At 34.3% G+C, this 17,656-nt stretch overlaps 1 protein-coding gene across 1 annotated transcript in view; it reads right to left on the bottom strand.

Annotated features, from left to right (window-relative positions):
- Nucleotides 1-1,067: 1,067 nt before the first annotated feature.
- The window catches only part of LOC140440120 (kinesin-like protein KIF6), a 36,654-nt gene continuing 20,065 nt past the window's right edge, over nt 1,068-17,656 (bottom strand). Inside the window, exons 7-13 of the mRNA XM_072530406.1 lie at nt 17,491-17,607; nt 16,646-16,777; nt 15,165-15,396; nt 14,850-15,002; nt 12,068-12,317; nt 5,464-6,657; nt 1,068-1,372 (exon numbers count right to left, since the gene is read on the bottom strand). Coding sequence (XP_072386507.1) covers nt 1,092-1,372; nt 5,464-6,657; nt 12,068-12,317; nt 14,850-15,002; nt 15,165-15,396; nt 16,646-16,777; nt 17,491-17,607 — 2,359 coding nt within the window. The 3' untranslated portion in view covers nt 1,068-1,091. The remainder of the gene's footprint in view (nt 1,373-5,463; nt 6,658-12,067; nt 12,318-14,849; nt 15,003-15,164; nt 15,397-16,645; nt 16,778-17,490; nt 17,608-17,656) is intronic.

The following is a 17,656-nucleotide window of genomic DNA, read 5'->3' on the forward strand; positions in this document are numbered from 1 at the left end:
AACTTATTTTAGAACGGACTGTATGGAGAGTGGTATCTATATTTGTTTCATCTTCCTATAACTTCAATTTAATTTATCTAACGTAGGAACTATCTGATTTTCGTAAAGAACAACTTATTGTTCTTCTTATAATATCTTATTGAGTACTGTCCAAATAATGAGACTAAAAATTACTACTTTTTTTCGTCCTGTCAATGGTTCTTCGCTTACAATAGCCTTTGTCGACGATATCGACGTTTTTGTAAGTAAATATGTTCTTTTCACAACATTCTGTTTGATTAGACCCCTATCTATTAAAGTATGACACACATTTTTAACTATTTTTTTTGCGTCCAATGACAAATGCTTTTGATTATGTTTAGTAGATCTCGAGCGATTATTTTTCCGTGGACGAAACATATTTGTTACGAACAATCTTCACTAATATACTATACACAAAGTAGCAAGTAGAGATTTTTAATGAGTGATTACATTAGCCGTACCTGATTTCTACCTGAGCGGTCAGGTAGAAATTTAAAACGTATTTGTCTATTAATAATGGCGATAATACCACTAATCCTTTAAGGACTTGAAAGTCAAAACGATATATTTTGAGACAAACATACACCCAGCGTTCAAATCATGTATGCAGAAACAGGTAATTTTATTTTTCAGTGTCGAATTTTAAATTTAGCGTCCAAATCATGCACGCCCGTTAAAATGTGATTTTGACAAATCTGCAAGAATTTCCCAATTTATTGAAAGTAAACAACCAACGACAATTAAAGGTTAAAATACGTTTATTGACGTTTCAATTTCCACTTCGGAAATCGTTCTCAAAATACTAGTATTTTGAGAACGATTTCCGAAGTGAAAATTGAAACGTCAATAAACGTATTTTAACCTTTAATTGTGGCTTATTCCCATTTAAATAGTAATTAATTTAAAATGCCACAAGAAAATAGCTTCAGAACATTATTAAACAACCAACGGGTGAACACTTAAAAAATTAACAAAACTGAATTTTCTTCTATCTGGGATTCAACCATGTTAAACATATAATAAGTTATTTTATTAAATAACTCCATTTTCATATAAACAATTTATTAACATTAACAAAATTTGCTTCTGTAAAAATCAAAAATTTCTTTGTCGATATCTGCTGATCCAGTCAAAGTAACATTCTTCATAAACTCCTTAAATTCAGTAGTATCCGTTTCTATAAAATATATCTCAAGGCCCTTATTTGTATCGTCATTTTTTTCTTGTTCTTTGCATTTCTTTTCTTTTGGAGAATATTCAGACCTTGGTGAAGGACTTACAAGCAAGGGAGTAGCAGATTTATTTTTCTCGGATAAATTATCATAAGCACATTCCATGTTACTAGGTGGTTCTGAAAAACAAAATAATGTAGATGAGTCAAAAACGTAATTGGTGTCGATATTATCATTATCATACGGGTATATTGTGGTATTGGTCTTCTACCACTCTAGTCCAATTAGGGTTCAGATTAACATTTTTCGCCAAAAAAAAGACAGATATTACTTTTTACTTTTAATACGAAATTTCTAACGTGCTTACAATTGAGATAGCTCTCTACGTGCGACCTTACTACCACTAAAATAACATTTAGCTATAACAAATTCATTGAATCCTCTTACAAGTCTACCGCTTGTCTACTATCGTTTATTGTTCCGTTAAAATATCCAATCTGCTCTTTGACTAACTTACTGTTGATCTGTTTGTCTGCAGAATTCAAAAGATAATCGCTCAAACGAAGCGCTGTCCCATTCTGAAATATCTTAACAGACGCAAAAAATAACTGTATCCCTCCTTGAATATGTCTTTCTATAAAAAGGGATATTTCTTTTCTCAATGAACAGTCACACCAGAGAGAAAACACTTCAAAAAACAAGAACAACGCACAATGAAGATAGTTCTTAGCTCAAAACACTCGTGGACAATCGCAAGGGATGGTCTGGAGCATTGGGGCGCGGTGGAGTGACTCCTGTTTTTACTCGAGTTAATACACCTCGCTCCAATGAATTGCTACACCCGAACGTAATTGTCTCATAGGCTAGGTTTCATTAAATTGCTTGTTTGCTTGCTTGCCAATGAACAGTACGATGTAGTCGACGGAGTTATGTTTCCAGATCGCTGACAAAGAGTTAGTTTGGTATTTCTTTCTTTTTATTTTAACTTTCTCTTCGCCTATTTTTAACTTTGGATTTTCTTATATGTAATTAGATCTCAAGTATAATCCGAAATATAATCTGAAGTATGATCCGAATTATAATCGAATCTTAATCCAAAGTTTATATCGGTAAAATGTTAATCCAACGAAGGTCTCAGTATTTTCCAGTTTGAGTCTTCGGTTTTCCAATTCAGAGCTTGCCGTGAGTTCGCTCTGATGAATACAAGAGGCAGAAATATGCATATCAGCTAATGATGGTACGGTCTAATGAAATCAAACCTAAACCGTCTATTTTATTTTTATTATTTTACTCTAGTAAGGAGTATTAGGAAATCGTTTTCACGAAGGGATTTCTGTCTACATTCATCGTCTGCTTGCTTTACAACGTTTAGAAAGCACATATTTAGGCGGAATCCTGAATTAGATGTTTGTTGCCAGAGCTGCCAACCACAGGTTGGCCTTTCGACATTGGCATTTTATTGGCCTTCCGACGGAAGATCGCTGCGGAGTTGCAATCAAGAAATGCATAAAAAGGCAACGCATCTTCCGATCGGGATCAAGTCGGTCTACATCTTGACCCCAGATAGACCTCGTTAGCCGAGTGCCTTTTTCAACTCTTCTGCGTTTGATTATTATCTGAGTGAACATTTCGTCGATTTAAGAAGACTTCGCTTCGAAGACATTCGAAAAACTCTTTAGTGTTTGAATAAACAGGGATCCTTGCGGTTACGATATTATTGAAGCCAACAAGAAGTATAAGAACCGGTGTTTGTTGACTGTTGGTCTATCTTTTGTCGAGGTAGAGAAAAGTCCGGCAACGGAAAATTACCGGAAGCCAGCTAACAGCTAGAAGAGAACGCTCCCTTTCCAGATAGACATTAGACTTAGAATTACTCTTTAATCGGTGGCCGAGCTGAAGTAGCCCTTCCTCGCTAAAGCATTCGACAGAAATAAATAAAAGTCCTTACGGGGCTTAAGATTATTTCGCAAGAGGTGGCGGTACGGAGTAAAGGGCCGTCAAAGAGTCAATACTCTGCCGACGTTCCTATATCTCGAGGAGTGTGAACTTGGTCACACGTTGAGGTGTGAAGGGCCGGCATCTCTGTGAGATTCAAGACATCCACCGTGCCAGAATACTAGACAATTATTCATGTAAGATAAATATCTTATATAATAAAACGCTAAGCCCTTTTCTTGTCCACCACTTTACTCAAAAACCATATTAGATAATTAAAATATTTTTTCGGAATATTATTAGTATTACGTATGAGATTGTCAAGATATACTTTTGGTACAAAAATTCACTTCCGGTTTTGAGATGATCGGAAGTTAAAATTTACTTTAAGTTTTAGACCCCATAATGTATATATGGATCGAAAGGTCTCGTCGATACGAATCTAAATATGTACTTCCGGTTGCGATCCGACACCGGAAGTGACCCGAAACGCGCATAAAACGTCAAGATAGAGCAAATCTGACACCGGATTCGTGCTCAGCATGCAAAATTAACTGCTAAATGATAACATTGTAACAAAAAACACTGTTTTCGACGAAATATTTCGTGATATTTAATACACTTTTTACTTGCATTATTATTGATGAATGTTATGTATATTCTTGCTTATATTGTTTGTATTGATCTCTTAATTTTTCTCGCAAAATAAAAATTTCATTTAAAAAACTCGATGTCGAGTTGGTCCGCTAGTATACATATTATTCACGTAAGAAAACTCGAACTATTTAAATATTGTGCATTGCCGGTGGCCACTGCTGACCACAGAGCCGCCGCGCCGGTGACCTTCTCGCTGAGTGGAAGTTAAAAACACATAACTCCACGAGCAAGAGGATGGAGGCGAAAATCCTTCACTCCTCCTCCAGCGCGGCGACAGAACTCATCAAGAATCTCCGAATACTTAGGAGGATGAACCAACCGTACGCCATGTTAAATACACAAGGAGGCCTGAGTTATTAACACTTTGGCTACTGCGTATACCATTTCTGGTACACAGTTGATGTTTACCAGAAACTTCATGTACCAAATTTGGTCGCATGAAGTGGTAATGTTTCAAGCTGTGTGTACGTTTGGTGAACACAGTTCTGATGCTTTTATATGCGCTAAATTCTGGCGAAACAGTTTTAGATTTATTTAACAGATGGCCGTACTATGACTGATTTTTTAAAATTATGGCGGATCAGTTTGAGAGTTCTTCAGCAGATTGCATATTATTGACTTGTAGGCGTGATTCACTATATTGGTTTGTACAACATTACTCTTGTGTGTTTACGTTTCTGAAATTGGTAAAATGGCAAATAAAAAATTAAGTGATGTTGAACTACTTGAAATAGGGGAGAATTTGGGTGAAATAGAGATAATTATTACACTAGCATGAATTTAGCACACAAATTTCTGAGCAAAGATACATAATTAATAGGCACACTGAGAAGAAAACGGAAGCATAATCCGAAAGTAGTTAGTGAGGCTAAATTAAAAGAGGTGAATTAGTCATGGGACAGAGCAACAGTAAAGTCATAATTGGAAAATGGAAAGACAAAAGAGACGTCATGTTTCTCACTAAGGAGTCTGTGTCTGAAATAGTGGATGTGCCAACAAAAAGTGGTGTGGTGAGAAAGCCTTCCACAATCGTGCGGTATAATAATGTGAAATCATTTATAGACGTCTCTGATCAAAAAGAATCATATTCATCAACAGTGCGTAGGGGTATTAAATGTTATAGGAAAGTCTCAATAGAACTTTTGGTTAATACATCTATTAGAATTGCACATACAGCATACGAGGCTATAAGAAACAAAAAAATAAGTGTCACTAAATTTAGAGAAGAAATCGCCTCAGAAATTTTTTGTAGTCAAAATCTTTAGATTGAAAATTTGAATGATCGTCATGTTAACCAAGAAAGAAATCACAAACTTTCCGAAGTGGAACAGACAGGAGAGGTTGTTTTACAAGATGTTATAAAAATGGACGTAACTTTCCTATAAAATAAACAAAACGTGTTAAAACATCTTGCCTAGAATGCTGTGTGAAGTTCTTATGTACCAACTGCTTTTTTTGCTTTTCTTAGAAACTGTGTGTACCATTTTTTCAGTGTCTGACAAAAAACTTCAAATTTATAGCCAGTAGCCAAAGTGTTAATAAACTTGCTAAACAGAGAGTAAAGAAATGATAAATAAAGAAATGCTGCCTTTTCAATATCACACGGCCTATTAAACTAATTTTTAATAATCATTACCTTTAATTTTAAAAAGTATAAAAATCATTACATTATACTTACGAATAGATAAACCTGAGTCTTTCGGATAAAATCCACTTTTTTTGTTTTCAGCTGAAGGAATGGTACAACCAGACTCCTTAGTAGCCACAAGATCTTCAGGTAATATATAAGAATTATTGCCCAGATGCAAATTATCTTCTCTCTGGCCAGCATAGTAAGGTCTTACTTGAGTGAAATTAATTATCGGATATGTAACAAGATCATTACAACCTACTGGACGTCTTGAATCCTGAGTAGCTATATTGGATTGGGAGGGTTCGGCGTAACGGATACTTTCATTATTTTTATGCATTCTCAAATTATTTTTGTTTTGTAGTATACTAGCACCATAATTGTTACTGAAATATCTTTCTGTAGATTCGGTTAAAGAAGGAATATTTGTGCTTTTCTTGCTTGATCTTAATATATCAGGTACATTAGGTTCTTGCTTTGTATAATGTGAATCTTGCTTTGTATAATGTGAAGTAACCTCGGGACGCGTATGAGTATTCTGTACTCGACCAAAATGTACTTGTTTCATAGTTTTTGGTCCATTTATAAGTATTTGATCATTGTCACGAGTTTTCACGACTTGGTTTGAATGGTGTCCCTCTAAAGGATAATGTGTTATAGCTAAAGGCATTTTTTTATATTCTTTTAAATCGAAAGTCGCCGGTGTAAAAAGAGATGAACAATAATCTTTTTTCCAGTCTTGAAATTGGGATTGCGACATTCCTTCAGATTGTGACGTTCCTTCAGCTTTCTTAAGATCACATTGAAGGCGAAACGTTTCGCTTTGTAAAAGCCGTAAATGATCTAGGGCTGCCTTATATAACGATTGCTGATTTTCTAACTCTTTAAGAAGTTGGCTCTTCTCAGTTACACTCGATAAACCATCTAGTTTTTGTTTAATATTACTGATTTTCCTTTGAGATACCTCGATATTTTTTGCGCATTTCTTTGCCACGTTCAATCGTTCTTCTAATTCTCTTTTGTAGTAGTTTAGAGTTTCTGACACTTCTGGATTAGATGTAAATATTTCATATAGACGTTTTTCTTCGTACGTATTGGGACGTTTAGAGTATTGTGTAGGTGGTTTATGTACGACTCCAACGTAATCACTTTTATTCGGGTATGAATTAGGTGAGTCTATTGGTTTATATTTTACCGGAGCTGGATTTTCTGGAATACGGTCGATGAGTTTTTTCAAGTTTGCTGTTTATAAATTAAGGAAAATTAAACTTAAATGCACTGGAATTCGATTACAAATTTAACTTAATAATGAAAGTATGCGACTATCTGTAACAGGTAATTAGTAATTACCGTAAAATGGGGTGAAATTGATCCAAAGGGGCGAAATTGATAGTGGCGAATGATTCTGAGTATTTTAATTTTCCCTGAAATTTAAGAAGCTTAACAAACGGTTGACAATATCGCGTTAGTTAGTAAACACTAGTGTGAAACCTGTGAGTGTTTAGTTGAAGTAAGTATATTTTTTTATGGAAAAAAGCTTGTTTTAATTATGGCTTTTTGATGCGTTTCTTTAGCTTCCTAACTTTACGGTATTAGAGAAAAACTACAAAAAATTTGCGATTTTAACTAATTATCTTAATAGTTACATCTTCTCTGGTCAGTGTATCATAATTTACGCGGGAAATTTTAAAAATTCACAATGGGGCTAATTTGATCAGGTGTGAGGGGCGAAATTGATCTCCACCGGGGGCGAATTTGATAACATTTTTCTGAAAAAATCTTAAATTAGTGCTTTCTCTTCAGAAAAAATGGTTCGAAATTATATAAGAAAACTTGGTGCTCGGACTATGACAAAATAAGGGTGGAAAATGTCCACCAGAAAGTTCTTGAGGAAGGATGGTCCTTACGTCGCGCTGCCGAAGAATATAAAATTCCCTATGAAACCCTTAATAACCTCTATAATGGCCGACATAGAAGAAAAAATGGTGGGCAGATTGTATTTTCCGCGAACGAAGGAAAAATATGATACAGCGTGCTGCAATATGCGGCGAGTGGGGATTTCCCCTTGACTTTCGAAATATAAAATATTTAGCCAAAGGTGTTTTGGATGCCCAGGGTCGACAAGTGCCTCTTTTCAAAAGCAATTTACCTGGAACTGACTGGGTATATATATTTATTACTGAGATGACATAAAGCAGAAATTACCAAGTGGCGACCAATATTTAAAAACCACAGAGCTAATATTTCAAAAGTAACTTTAGTTGCCTACTTCGAGAATCTGCGTGGAGAATTAGAAAATATTCCACACAATAATATATTCAATTACGACGAGACAAGCGTACAAGATAACCCCGGAAAAAAGAAAATGATATTTCAACGCAGCACCAAATATCCCGAAAGGGTTTTGAATTTTACTAAAGCAGCAACGACTATAATGATATAAGTGCTTCGGCTTTAGGATTGCTCTTAGCAGCATATACACTCGCGATAATAAAATCCGGGTCACCTTAAAAATTTCAAGTTTATTGAATATTTTTGCATCTGGTGCAGTAATAACCTTTTTTTTAGGCTAATAGTTTGTTTTGAAAAAAAAAAACGGTTTTTTTATTGTTTTTATTGAAAAAGCAGAAAACAAACCAAATTGTTGATAAAACAGACATACGAAAAAAAAATGAAAAATACAGAACGTGGTAAAACAGTGGAATTTCAATGACTAATATCGTGTATTGCCTCCCCTTGCTCGAATAACCTCTTGCAGACGACGGGACATACTCTCAATTTTTCTCCGGATTACATGTTGTGGTATGTTATTCCACTCTCTCCCTAAAAGATCCTTAAGCTCCTGTGCGTTGTTAGAAGGTGGTGTATGGGTTTGAATACGTTTTTTCAAATCGTCCCAGAGATGTTCGATGGGATTCAGGTCCGGAGACCTAGCTGGCCGGGGTAACCTCGTAATTCCAACCGCGTCTAAGTATTGCATACTGATCCTGGCAACGTGCGGTCGCACCAAATCACATTCTTGGAGCAATGCAAGCTTGTGAAAATCGTTCACCGGTTCTTCTCCAAACTCTTACACGTCCATCGGATCCAGTTAGGCAGAAACGGGATTCATCTGAGAATAACACTTTGCTCCAATCATTAATTCTCCAATGCGCGTATTGTCGAGCAAAAGCTAGTCGTGCAACTCGATGCGCCCGGCGAAGTGGCGGTTCTGTAGCCATTACCCGAGAAAATAGTTCAGAAGAACAAAGTCTTCTCCTGACTGTTGCAACGCTAACATTGCAATTTCGTACTTCCTGTAGAATATTTCGATGCATAACCGGTCCGGTTTCGTAAAGCCTGAAACATAAGGAAACGGTCATCTCGTGCGTGGTCGTTCTTATTCGTCCAGATCCAGGTCGTCTGGTTAGCAAACCCGTCTCCTGAAAGCGTTAAAGTACTCGTTAAACCGTAGAAAGGCTTACGCCAACAGTTCTTGCGACTTGCCGTTGAGTATGACCGTCTTCCACAAGTGCAACAATGCGTGCCATTTCAACAACAGTCAAAGGCATTTTTGGCAAAAAATAAACAATAATAAACACTAATAATGGCACTAATACACACTAATGGTGGCAATAATAAACGTTTGTTTGTTGCGTTTGAACAGAAAGTCGAATCACAAATGACACATTTAAAACAAGCGGCAGTTACAGGTACCGTTCATTTTGGGAACTGTATAGTTTTCCGCGAAATCGGCATTATTGGAATTCGTTGTTACATAGGAAACCACTATGGCGACAACAATTCTCAGAAACATGCATTAGTTTGTATTTGTGTTATTATTATTTACGATAAAGCTCGTTAAAAATAAAATAACGGTGATTTTCAAGGTGACCCGGATTTTATGATCGCGAGTGTATAATTTATAAAGCAGAAAAATGTGGTTACAATGGACTGAAAATGGTCCAAAAGGATGACCTTGCTGTACTAACAGATGCTGCTCTGTAAGTTCTCGATATAATCGCACCCATCATTGATGGACAAATTCACAAACGGTGAAAGAAATAATAAGTTAGACTTACTCACAATCAATTTAATTTAACTAATCGGACGACCGGTTTCGCTTTCTATAATATGCAAAGCATCTTCAGGTCACGATACAAAGTTAAAATGCTGAAAACAATAATCCCATTTTCAGCATTTTAACTTTGTATCGTGACCTGAAGATGCTTTGCATATTATAGAAAGCGAAACCGGTCGTCCGATTAGTTAAATTAAATTGATTGTGAGTAAGTCTAACTTATTATTTCTTTCACCTTTTGAAATGGACTCACACAAGCAACACATTCATGATTTTAAAATTCACAAACATTTACGGATTGATTTACTTTGACCTTTTTACCACCTGCAAAACGTCTTGAAGATAACCATGTTGAGGTGATTTCTTTATGCTAACAAAACAATGTGGGCTTTATATGTTTCGTCAAAAACTCTTTAATTTTGAGTCAAAAAACATTTGACCTAACCACTTGATGTCAGTTTTTCCGTCCCTTTCAGATGGCTTGGAGGGAAATACTTAGTGATTAAAAAAACAGTCACCTCATATTAACCACAATAGATAAGAAAGATTTTCCAAACTTCTTAAACACTACCCTTCAGCACACGGACAAAAAAACAAAAACGGCGAGCGAAAACAGGGCTATAAAACGAGTTACTGTTTCCTCCTTTCAGCAACGAGAATTTACCCTTTCTATCCCGAGAAAGTTTTAAATAAGTTACTTAAAGAAGATGAAAAAATAAAGGGCCAAATCGACAACATTTTGGTACATTACCTAAAGGAGAAAAGATATTCAGCTGCACCATCCAGGCGTAATATTGAGCGAACCAACTAAATGTCGAGCCAGGAAAAAGCGTTGTAGCTCAGCAACCTAATGAAACTAAAAGCGTCAGTGAAGAAGAGCCACCAAGTGATAACGAAACAGAAAGTAAAACGTCTAACTTGGATGAGTCTGACTATTTTGCCTATAACAAGGATGACATCAAAGAGGAAGTTTTTCTGTTAGTAAAGGTATTATAAGAAAGAAGGAAGAAGCAATACTATCGTTATGTTGCTAAAATTAGTATTGTGTCTTGACAAAAAGAAAGACTTTGAAACAGTAAGTTTGTCCCGGAAAACAATTACTTCTAGGATTGAAGTAATCGACAGGCAGCTTTATAATTCTGTTTTTTGCGTTGGACGAAAGTATAGACATAACTGACACGGCTCAATTATTTATATTTGCAAGAGGTATTGATAAAAACTTTTGTGTTACTAGAAAATTAGCTTGTATTCGTCCAATGAAGGATCATATATTTTTCAAGAATTTAAAGAAACTATCACATCTTTGAAAGTACCATGGGCAATATTTGTAACGTTACTACTGATGGAGCACCAAATAGGACAGGGGCAAAATCTGGTTTCCTAGGCATGTTTAAGGAATAATTTTCTGGAATCAAAGTAGGATTTCTTCATTGTGTCATACATCAAGAAGCCTTGTGTAAATCTGCTGTAGACATAAAGCATGTACTTGATGTTACTAAGCTTGCAAAGAGCATTCGTTCACGAGCTCTCAGTCATAGACAATTGCAAGAGTTTCATTTCTGTCTGAATATTCTGATGTCCTTTACTACACTTAAGTAAGATGGCTAAGTGCTGGTCAAGTTTTTTATCGCGTTTGGGATCTTAAAGACAAAATAATCTCTTTCATGGATGAAAAAGGAATGGATGGGTATGACCATTTGAAAGAAATTTTATGGCTTTCGGACTTTCTATTTTTACAGATTTTCTCAGTCACATCAATAAATTGAACCTTTAACTCCAGGGAAGAAATCAATTAATCCATTGATATTTGGGATCATATCACGCCTTAAAAAATGCAATTGAATATATTTTCTAAACAATTACGCAAGGAAAACCTTACTCATTTTCCAAAGATAAAAACTACTATAATTAGGGAAGACAATCTTAATAACTATGAGAAAAACGTGATATTTCTTCATGACGCGTTTGAGTGAAGATTCCAAGACTTTAAAGTTATAGAACAGGACCTGGATATTTTTAGCATGCCGTTTAATGTGGACTGTGAATCAGTAAAACCAGAATTGCAGCTCGAACTTATTGAGTTGCAATGTAACACTAAATTGAAGAAACTATTTTTCAATGTTTCTAAAACTTAGTTCTATAAGGCTCTGTCAAAATCAAGTTTCCCAAACCTGAAATCCCATACTCAGAAGATAATTGCTCTGTTTGCATCTTCCTACATCTATGAATAGGTGTTTTCTACTATAAAGCTTCACAAAATCAGCATTAGAAACCGTTTGACTGACCAGCACTCAGTTTCACTCCTGCAATTCAGTTCATCCCAGTTTCTGCCAGACTATGTACAACTTTTAGAGAATATTTTTAATTTATGTGGCCTTCTGCTTAAAATATTTAGCTAATTTCTGGTTTAAACCATTCGCAATAAAAAAAGTCGGTGTACTCATCTGAAATTAGCGCCTAAACCATAAAAATAGAAATAATCTAATGAATTCATAAATATTTAGTGACAATTTTTGTGAAAATTTCAAACAAAAGTATGCTCAGAAAAATATAGTCGATTCAATAAAGCCGTTCAATTGTTTTAAAGGATACCAATTTCCAGTTCTTTTTTATTTAACTCTTCGCTTAACACAGATATCTCCGAATTTCTTTTAACTAAAGATTTTTCGAGATCTACACATTCTTTTTTCTTATTTTCGACTTCTTTTTTTAGTAAACTAAAACAGAATTGAACTTCTGTCATATCTGGTTCGATATTAATGGTGCCTTTGTTGGATCCAATAAAAGATTTAATCTTCGCTACGCAGGCATCCATTTTCTGTTTACTCAAAAATTTACTATCCTAAAAGGTAAGGTTGTTTTTATTTTAGTTGACAACAGCATTGTATATTTGTAATTAGAGATAAGTAAAAAAATATATTACTTATAACAGGAAAACAGTAACTAAATTACTAAATGTTAGACTTGAAATGACACAAACGTAAATTTTAAATCTTAGTAGCACCATAAAGTTGTGAATTAAAATAAAGCGATGGAGAGCAGAGCATTTTGGTTTAAGTTCTCCCCGATAATTTTTATTTCTCCATATTGTTTCATTCAGGCAACTTGCGGCTCTGTTTGCTCTAGTTCTAGTTTCTATTATCTGACCTTCTAGCTCCAATTTACATCTTAGTAAATTCGCTGTTATAACCATGCATTTTGTCTTTTTTGGGGAAATTAACATGTTAAATTTTCGGTTATATTCAGTTGTTTTTCTCCCATTTAGTCTCCCTGTTTAGTTCTTACTTCTTTTTTATTTCATCCCTGATTAATTAAAATAAAAGAAGACTCAAGGAACTCCCATGTCGTAATCCATTGCCAGCTTCAATTGGGTCAGTTAGTTCTTTTTCTACTTTTACTTTTATTGTGTTCTTCTTCTAGATTTTTTCCATCGTTTTGATTATTCTTAGATATATCTCTCTTGCGGACAATAAGTGGATAACGTCCTTTAATTTGACCCTATCAAATGCCTTCTTAAGAGAAATGCTTCACGACATTAAACCTTGTTGTTTTTCTACTAGTGTTATTGTTTCATTCAGTTTATTTGTTATCACTGCAAATTTTAGTGTTGTGTCTAATAAATTAATTCCCTTCTAATTTTTTCAATCCGATTTGTCTTCCTTTTTGAAGAGGAGTATTAGGATACTTGATCACCATTTTTGTGGTATTCTATATTCTTCTATATGCTTCCTTTACCTCTCCCGTCTTAATCTTTATTTTATATTTCTTATACTTATTTGTAGACCTTATACAAGCCTATAACAGCATCGAAAGAGAAAGTTTGTCGCTAGTAATGATTGAGCTTGGTATACCTCAGAAACTTATAAATATGACGAGAGGGAGCTTGCAATGCGCGAATGAAAAAGTTCGAGTAAGCGACCATAACATTTGTTATGTTGAGTAGCAGATGCTCTACACAAAATGATTAAATCTCAGTTTATGTCTAGAAAGCTAAAGTTTAATAGAAACAACATCATTATAAGGCAAGTGGTACTATATGGATGTAAAACGTGGTGCATGACTCGAAGAAATTAACAGAGTCTTATGGCCTTTGAAAGTAAAATTCTTAGATCCATCTAAGGCCCGTATCAAGACCAGCAGGTCAAGTCCAAAATTTACAATAACCAGTAAATACGAATACTCACTAGACAGCCTTTACCAAGAAGTATTGCAAGATCCCGTATATTAGTCTTGGATAGCTCAAGTACTAAGAAGTAGTAATGGCAAACACACGAAAACCATCTTTACGGCTCTACCTATAGAAAGGTATTTCCCAGGTTGTCCCCGAAATAGATTGAGTTACAATGTGAAGAGATACCTGAAAGAGGTAAATGTTAATACACCCCTCAAAACAGCAATAAGGACAGAAAGAAATGGCGAAGCTTTGTTAGAGAGATCATAACCCTCAAAGGGTTATTCGGAAATCGAAAGTAAGTAGGTAAGTATTACTGTACAAAATCTTAACTCTGCAACGCGCAAACTACGTAAATAAGTAAAATAATTCTTTAAACAAAAATTGATCTGTCACAGGATGTTCAACTTTTCACATGCGAAAAACCATATCATATTTTTCGCTCTATTAATTACTATCATTCTTTACCTCAATTTTAAAAATCATTACCCTACTCCAACTCTTAGTAATGATTCCTACTCCCACTTTAACACCACTCCTTTAAAAATACATACATTTTTAAAATAGCAAACGAAAAAGACTCTCTCTTGACTGTTGAATTCCGCTAGCAACAGACGCCCTCTCTCTCGACTGTTGACTGTCACAAGTAATAGACATTATCTCTCTCTCTCTCTCTCTCTCTCTCTCTCTCTCTCTCTCTCTCTCTCTCTCTCTCTCTCTGATAGTTACGCGAATCCTCTTTTAAATCGTATAGACAACAGACGCAAATGTGCTCTATCGAGACACGTGTATAGAAACCGGTAAAGTCAGCTCCCCCCGTACGAGAAACAACCGCGAGTAAATGCCTATAAATACCGCAGTGTGTGTAACAGCAATATTGGTAAGACTCTTTATAAACTTGATTTGGCTATCATCTGTATCACCCTTTACTATCTCTCTTAATTATTTTGAACCAGCCCTATTTAATACAGTTCTCATACTCTAAAATTATATTAATAATTTTACATATGTACACCCTTTTTTGTACACAGGGTTTTCCAAATAGGTTGTCGTTGTTCCTGATAGTGCCTCTGTTTTGTTTTCGTCCGGCCATATATTCCATTGAATGACATGGTAATAGAAAATACTATACAGGCGTCAATATTCTTAAAAATAAAGTAAGAAATGGTAGGTATTCTAAATTAGTGTAAGTTATTTACTTACAATGAATCCCGTTGGCGTAGAAAGCCGTTTTTCCAAGTCATCAATTTTAAGCTTCAAGAAGGCTATTTCGCGTTGAGGATCCAAAACATTTATAACTGGATCTGTAGATATCATAGAAACTCTTTGAGCAAATCGGCAGGTACTAATTGTTTCCTATAAAAAAATCTAAAATTACATTTTCGTGAATAAATAAGTGGCCAGACTGTTGCTAGAACATCGTATATTTTTAAATCTCTAGTAAAATTTAAAACCATATCTCTATCAAAAATGTTATAATCCCAAATGAAACTGTTCACATAAATTAAAAAATTTTACCTCTATATTCAGTTTTTTCGCCGATATTGTTGCTAACATACTCGTTACAGACTTGCCATTTAACGAATCTCTTAACATATGAGTTAAAAAACTATTTCTGTATGGAATATGAGTTCTTTTGGAATTAGATAACGCTAAAATGACATGTTGCAAATAATGTAAAGATAAATTTATAGATTTGGCTTCTTGAACACGCGGGCCCTTCGTGTTGGTTTTCGATAATCTTTCTGATCTACAAATATACAATTATATAACATGAACATTTTTGTTTGCACATTGTTGGTCTCAAATAGGATTTAAGAAACAAATCGTATGAAACTCAATAAGGCGCTAATAACACCTAAGGCACTAATTCTATCGTCAATATGGGGAAGGGGGTAGCTGTCTTTCTTGGTGACGCTACTTAATCTTCTGTAGTCGACACAGAACCTCATGGAACCATATTTTTTAGTTACCAACACTACTGTCGAAGACTCGACTCTTCAATGACATTTGACAGTGCTTTCAACACGAAATTCCAGGAAAATATCGCGAATAAACCATTGATAAAACACCAAGTAGAATTTTTGAGATATTACAGGACCGTAATTACAGCAACATAACAATATATAATAATAAATAAAAAGTTATAGTAGTTGGAACAATTTGAATACTGAGTCGGTAAAACAAGACAAAAAATATTTAAAAAGCTCATTCAGAAAAGAAGGAATATTTAAAGAATGTTTGCTAGAACACAAAAGTATAAAAGTTTATAAAAAAAACTAAATAAATATCTGGACTAATAATATACGAAAAGAGATGAAACAACGGATAAAATTATTTGGGAGCACGTATTGAAAAATCAGATTATGAGATTTTAGATAAGAAAAAAAATTATGGCAATAGAATCAATAAAAAACAAACTTACAAAATTATAAAATAAATAAGTATATAGAAAAGGATAGAAATAAGTAATCTTCGACGATGAGACCCATTTTTGGATAAATGAGTATGACAACAGAATTGTCGAATTTGGGACGATACCAATCCAGATAAGATCCAAGAGCATCCAACATATTTTAAAAAATTCACTTTTTCCAGTGTTCACACAGTTTGGTGGAAAGTTTGAGCTGGCCGGTCATAGGTCCATATTTCTTCGAGAATGGCAGTTTGTCAGGCTACTCGTATCACCGTCAATGGCGAGCGCTGGAGATCGATGATTATCAACTTCTTTTGGTCTGAATCGGATGATATTGACACTAACGACATGTAGTATCGTTGTAGTGATTAAGGTCGTTATTACCTGAATAGTGTTTTTATTTTTCTGGCTCTGGTCTATCGGAGCTCGAGGTCCAGAATCTCTATTTTTATTCGGTTCATTTCCGTGTCCACGTTAGCTAATTTGTCGGTTGTGTACAGGCTACATATATTTTATGCAAATAACATAAAAAAAGTCTTGTTTTCTTTTTAATGTAAAATATAACAAGTGTGAATTTCATTACCCCGCCAAATCAACAATGTGTAATTTTGATGAACGTAAATTTGAAGAACTGCTTTCACGAAGATTAATATACAGGGTAAATATGCAATGGGACCTCGACGAAAATTCATTTGAAGCAGTTTCGGCAATTTTCCTGAAAGAAAAAATAAATGTGGTTAGTTATAAACAAATTTTTTTTCTGTATACATTATCTCTCGATTTATGAAGTATAAACCAATTTTTTTTCTGTATACATTATCTCTCGATTTGTGAAGTTTTTAGTGATTACTCAAAATAACCTCACATTTTCTTTTTCTATGAACTCTATATGTACGGTAACACAGTTGATAAATGGATAGAATAACGAACTAGGGCTGTTGCATTCATTTAAAAAAGAATATCGGATCATAAAAATTATTACTCAAAATTATAATTAAAAATAATCATTAGCTATAAATAAATTTTAAACTAATATTATTTGATTAAAAAATTATATTAACCAAGTTATTATTCATTAATAGTCAACCAAATAGTTGTGTAAACTTTAATTTTGTAATTTTTAATTAAATCGGTATTCAGTATATCCCGTAAATCTAAGTTTGTAATTAAAATATTATAAATATCTATAGCGACTTTTGTTTTTTATATATATATATATATATATATATATATATATATATATATATATATATATATATATATATAGGGCTTTAGAAAAATATTATATGCAACATATGCATGCAGTGTCTTTTCGCTTATGGCATTTCGGCACTCGCCTGCCGGCTCGTCATGTCAACTTCCCTATTTCTGAGTACAATTATATGCACTTGTTACATAAATTACTATAAATATAATATTTCTAGATACCTGTTAGTGTCTCCTAAAAACAACAATCGCATAGCTTCTTGTTCTGTGCTGACAGGAAAAACGTTTAAATTTCGAATATGTGCATCGCCATTCTTGTCTTCCAAAAGTGAAACTCGCCTACAAAATTTGAACTTAAAAAAAAACCTTGCTTTACGAGCATAAAGGA

The sequence above is a fragment of the Diabrotica undecimpunctata genome, chromosome 4, assembly GCF_040954645.1.
Source record: "Diabrotica undecimpunctata isolate CICGRU chromosome 4, icDiaUnde3, whole genome shotgun sequence".
In the NCBI taxonomy this organism is placed as follows: Eukaryota; Metazoa; Arthropoda; class Insecta; order Coleoptera; family Chrysomelidae; genus Diabrotica; species Diabrotica undecimpunctata.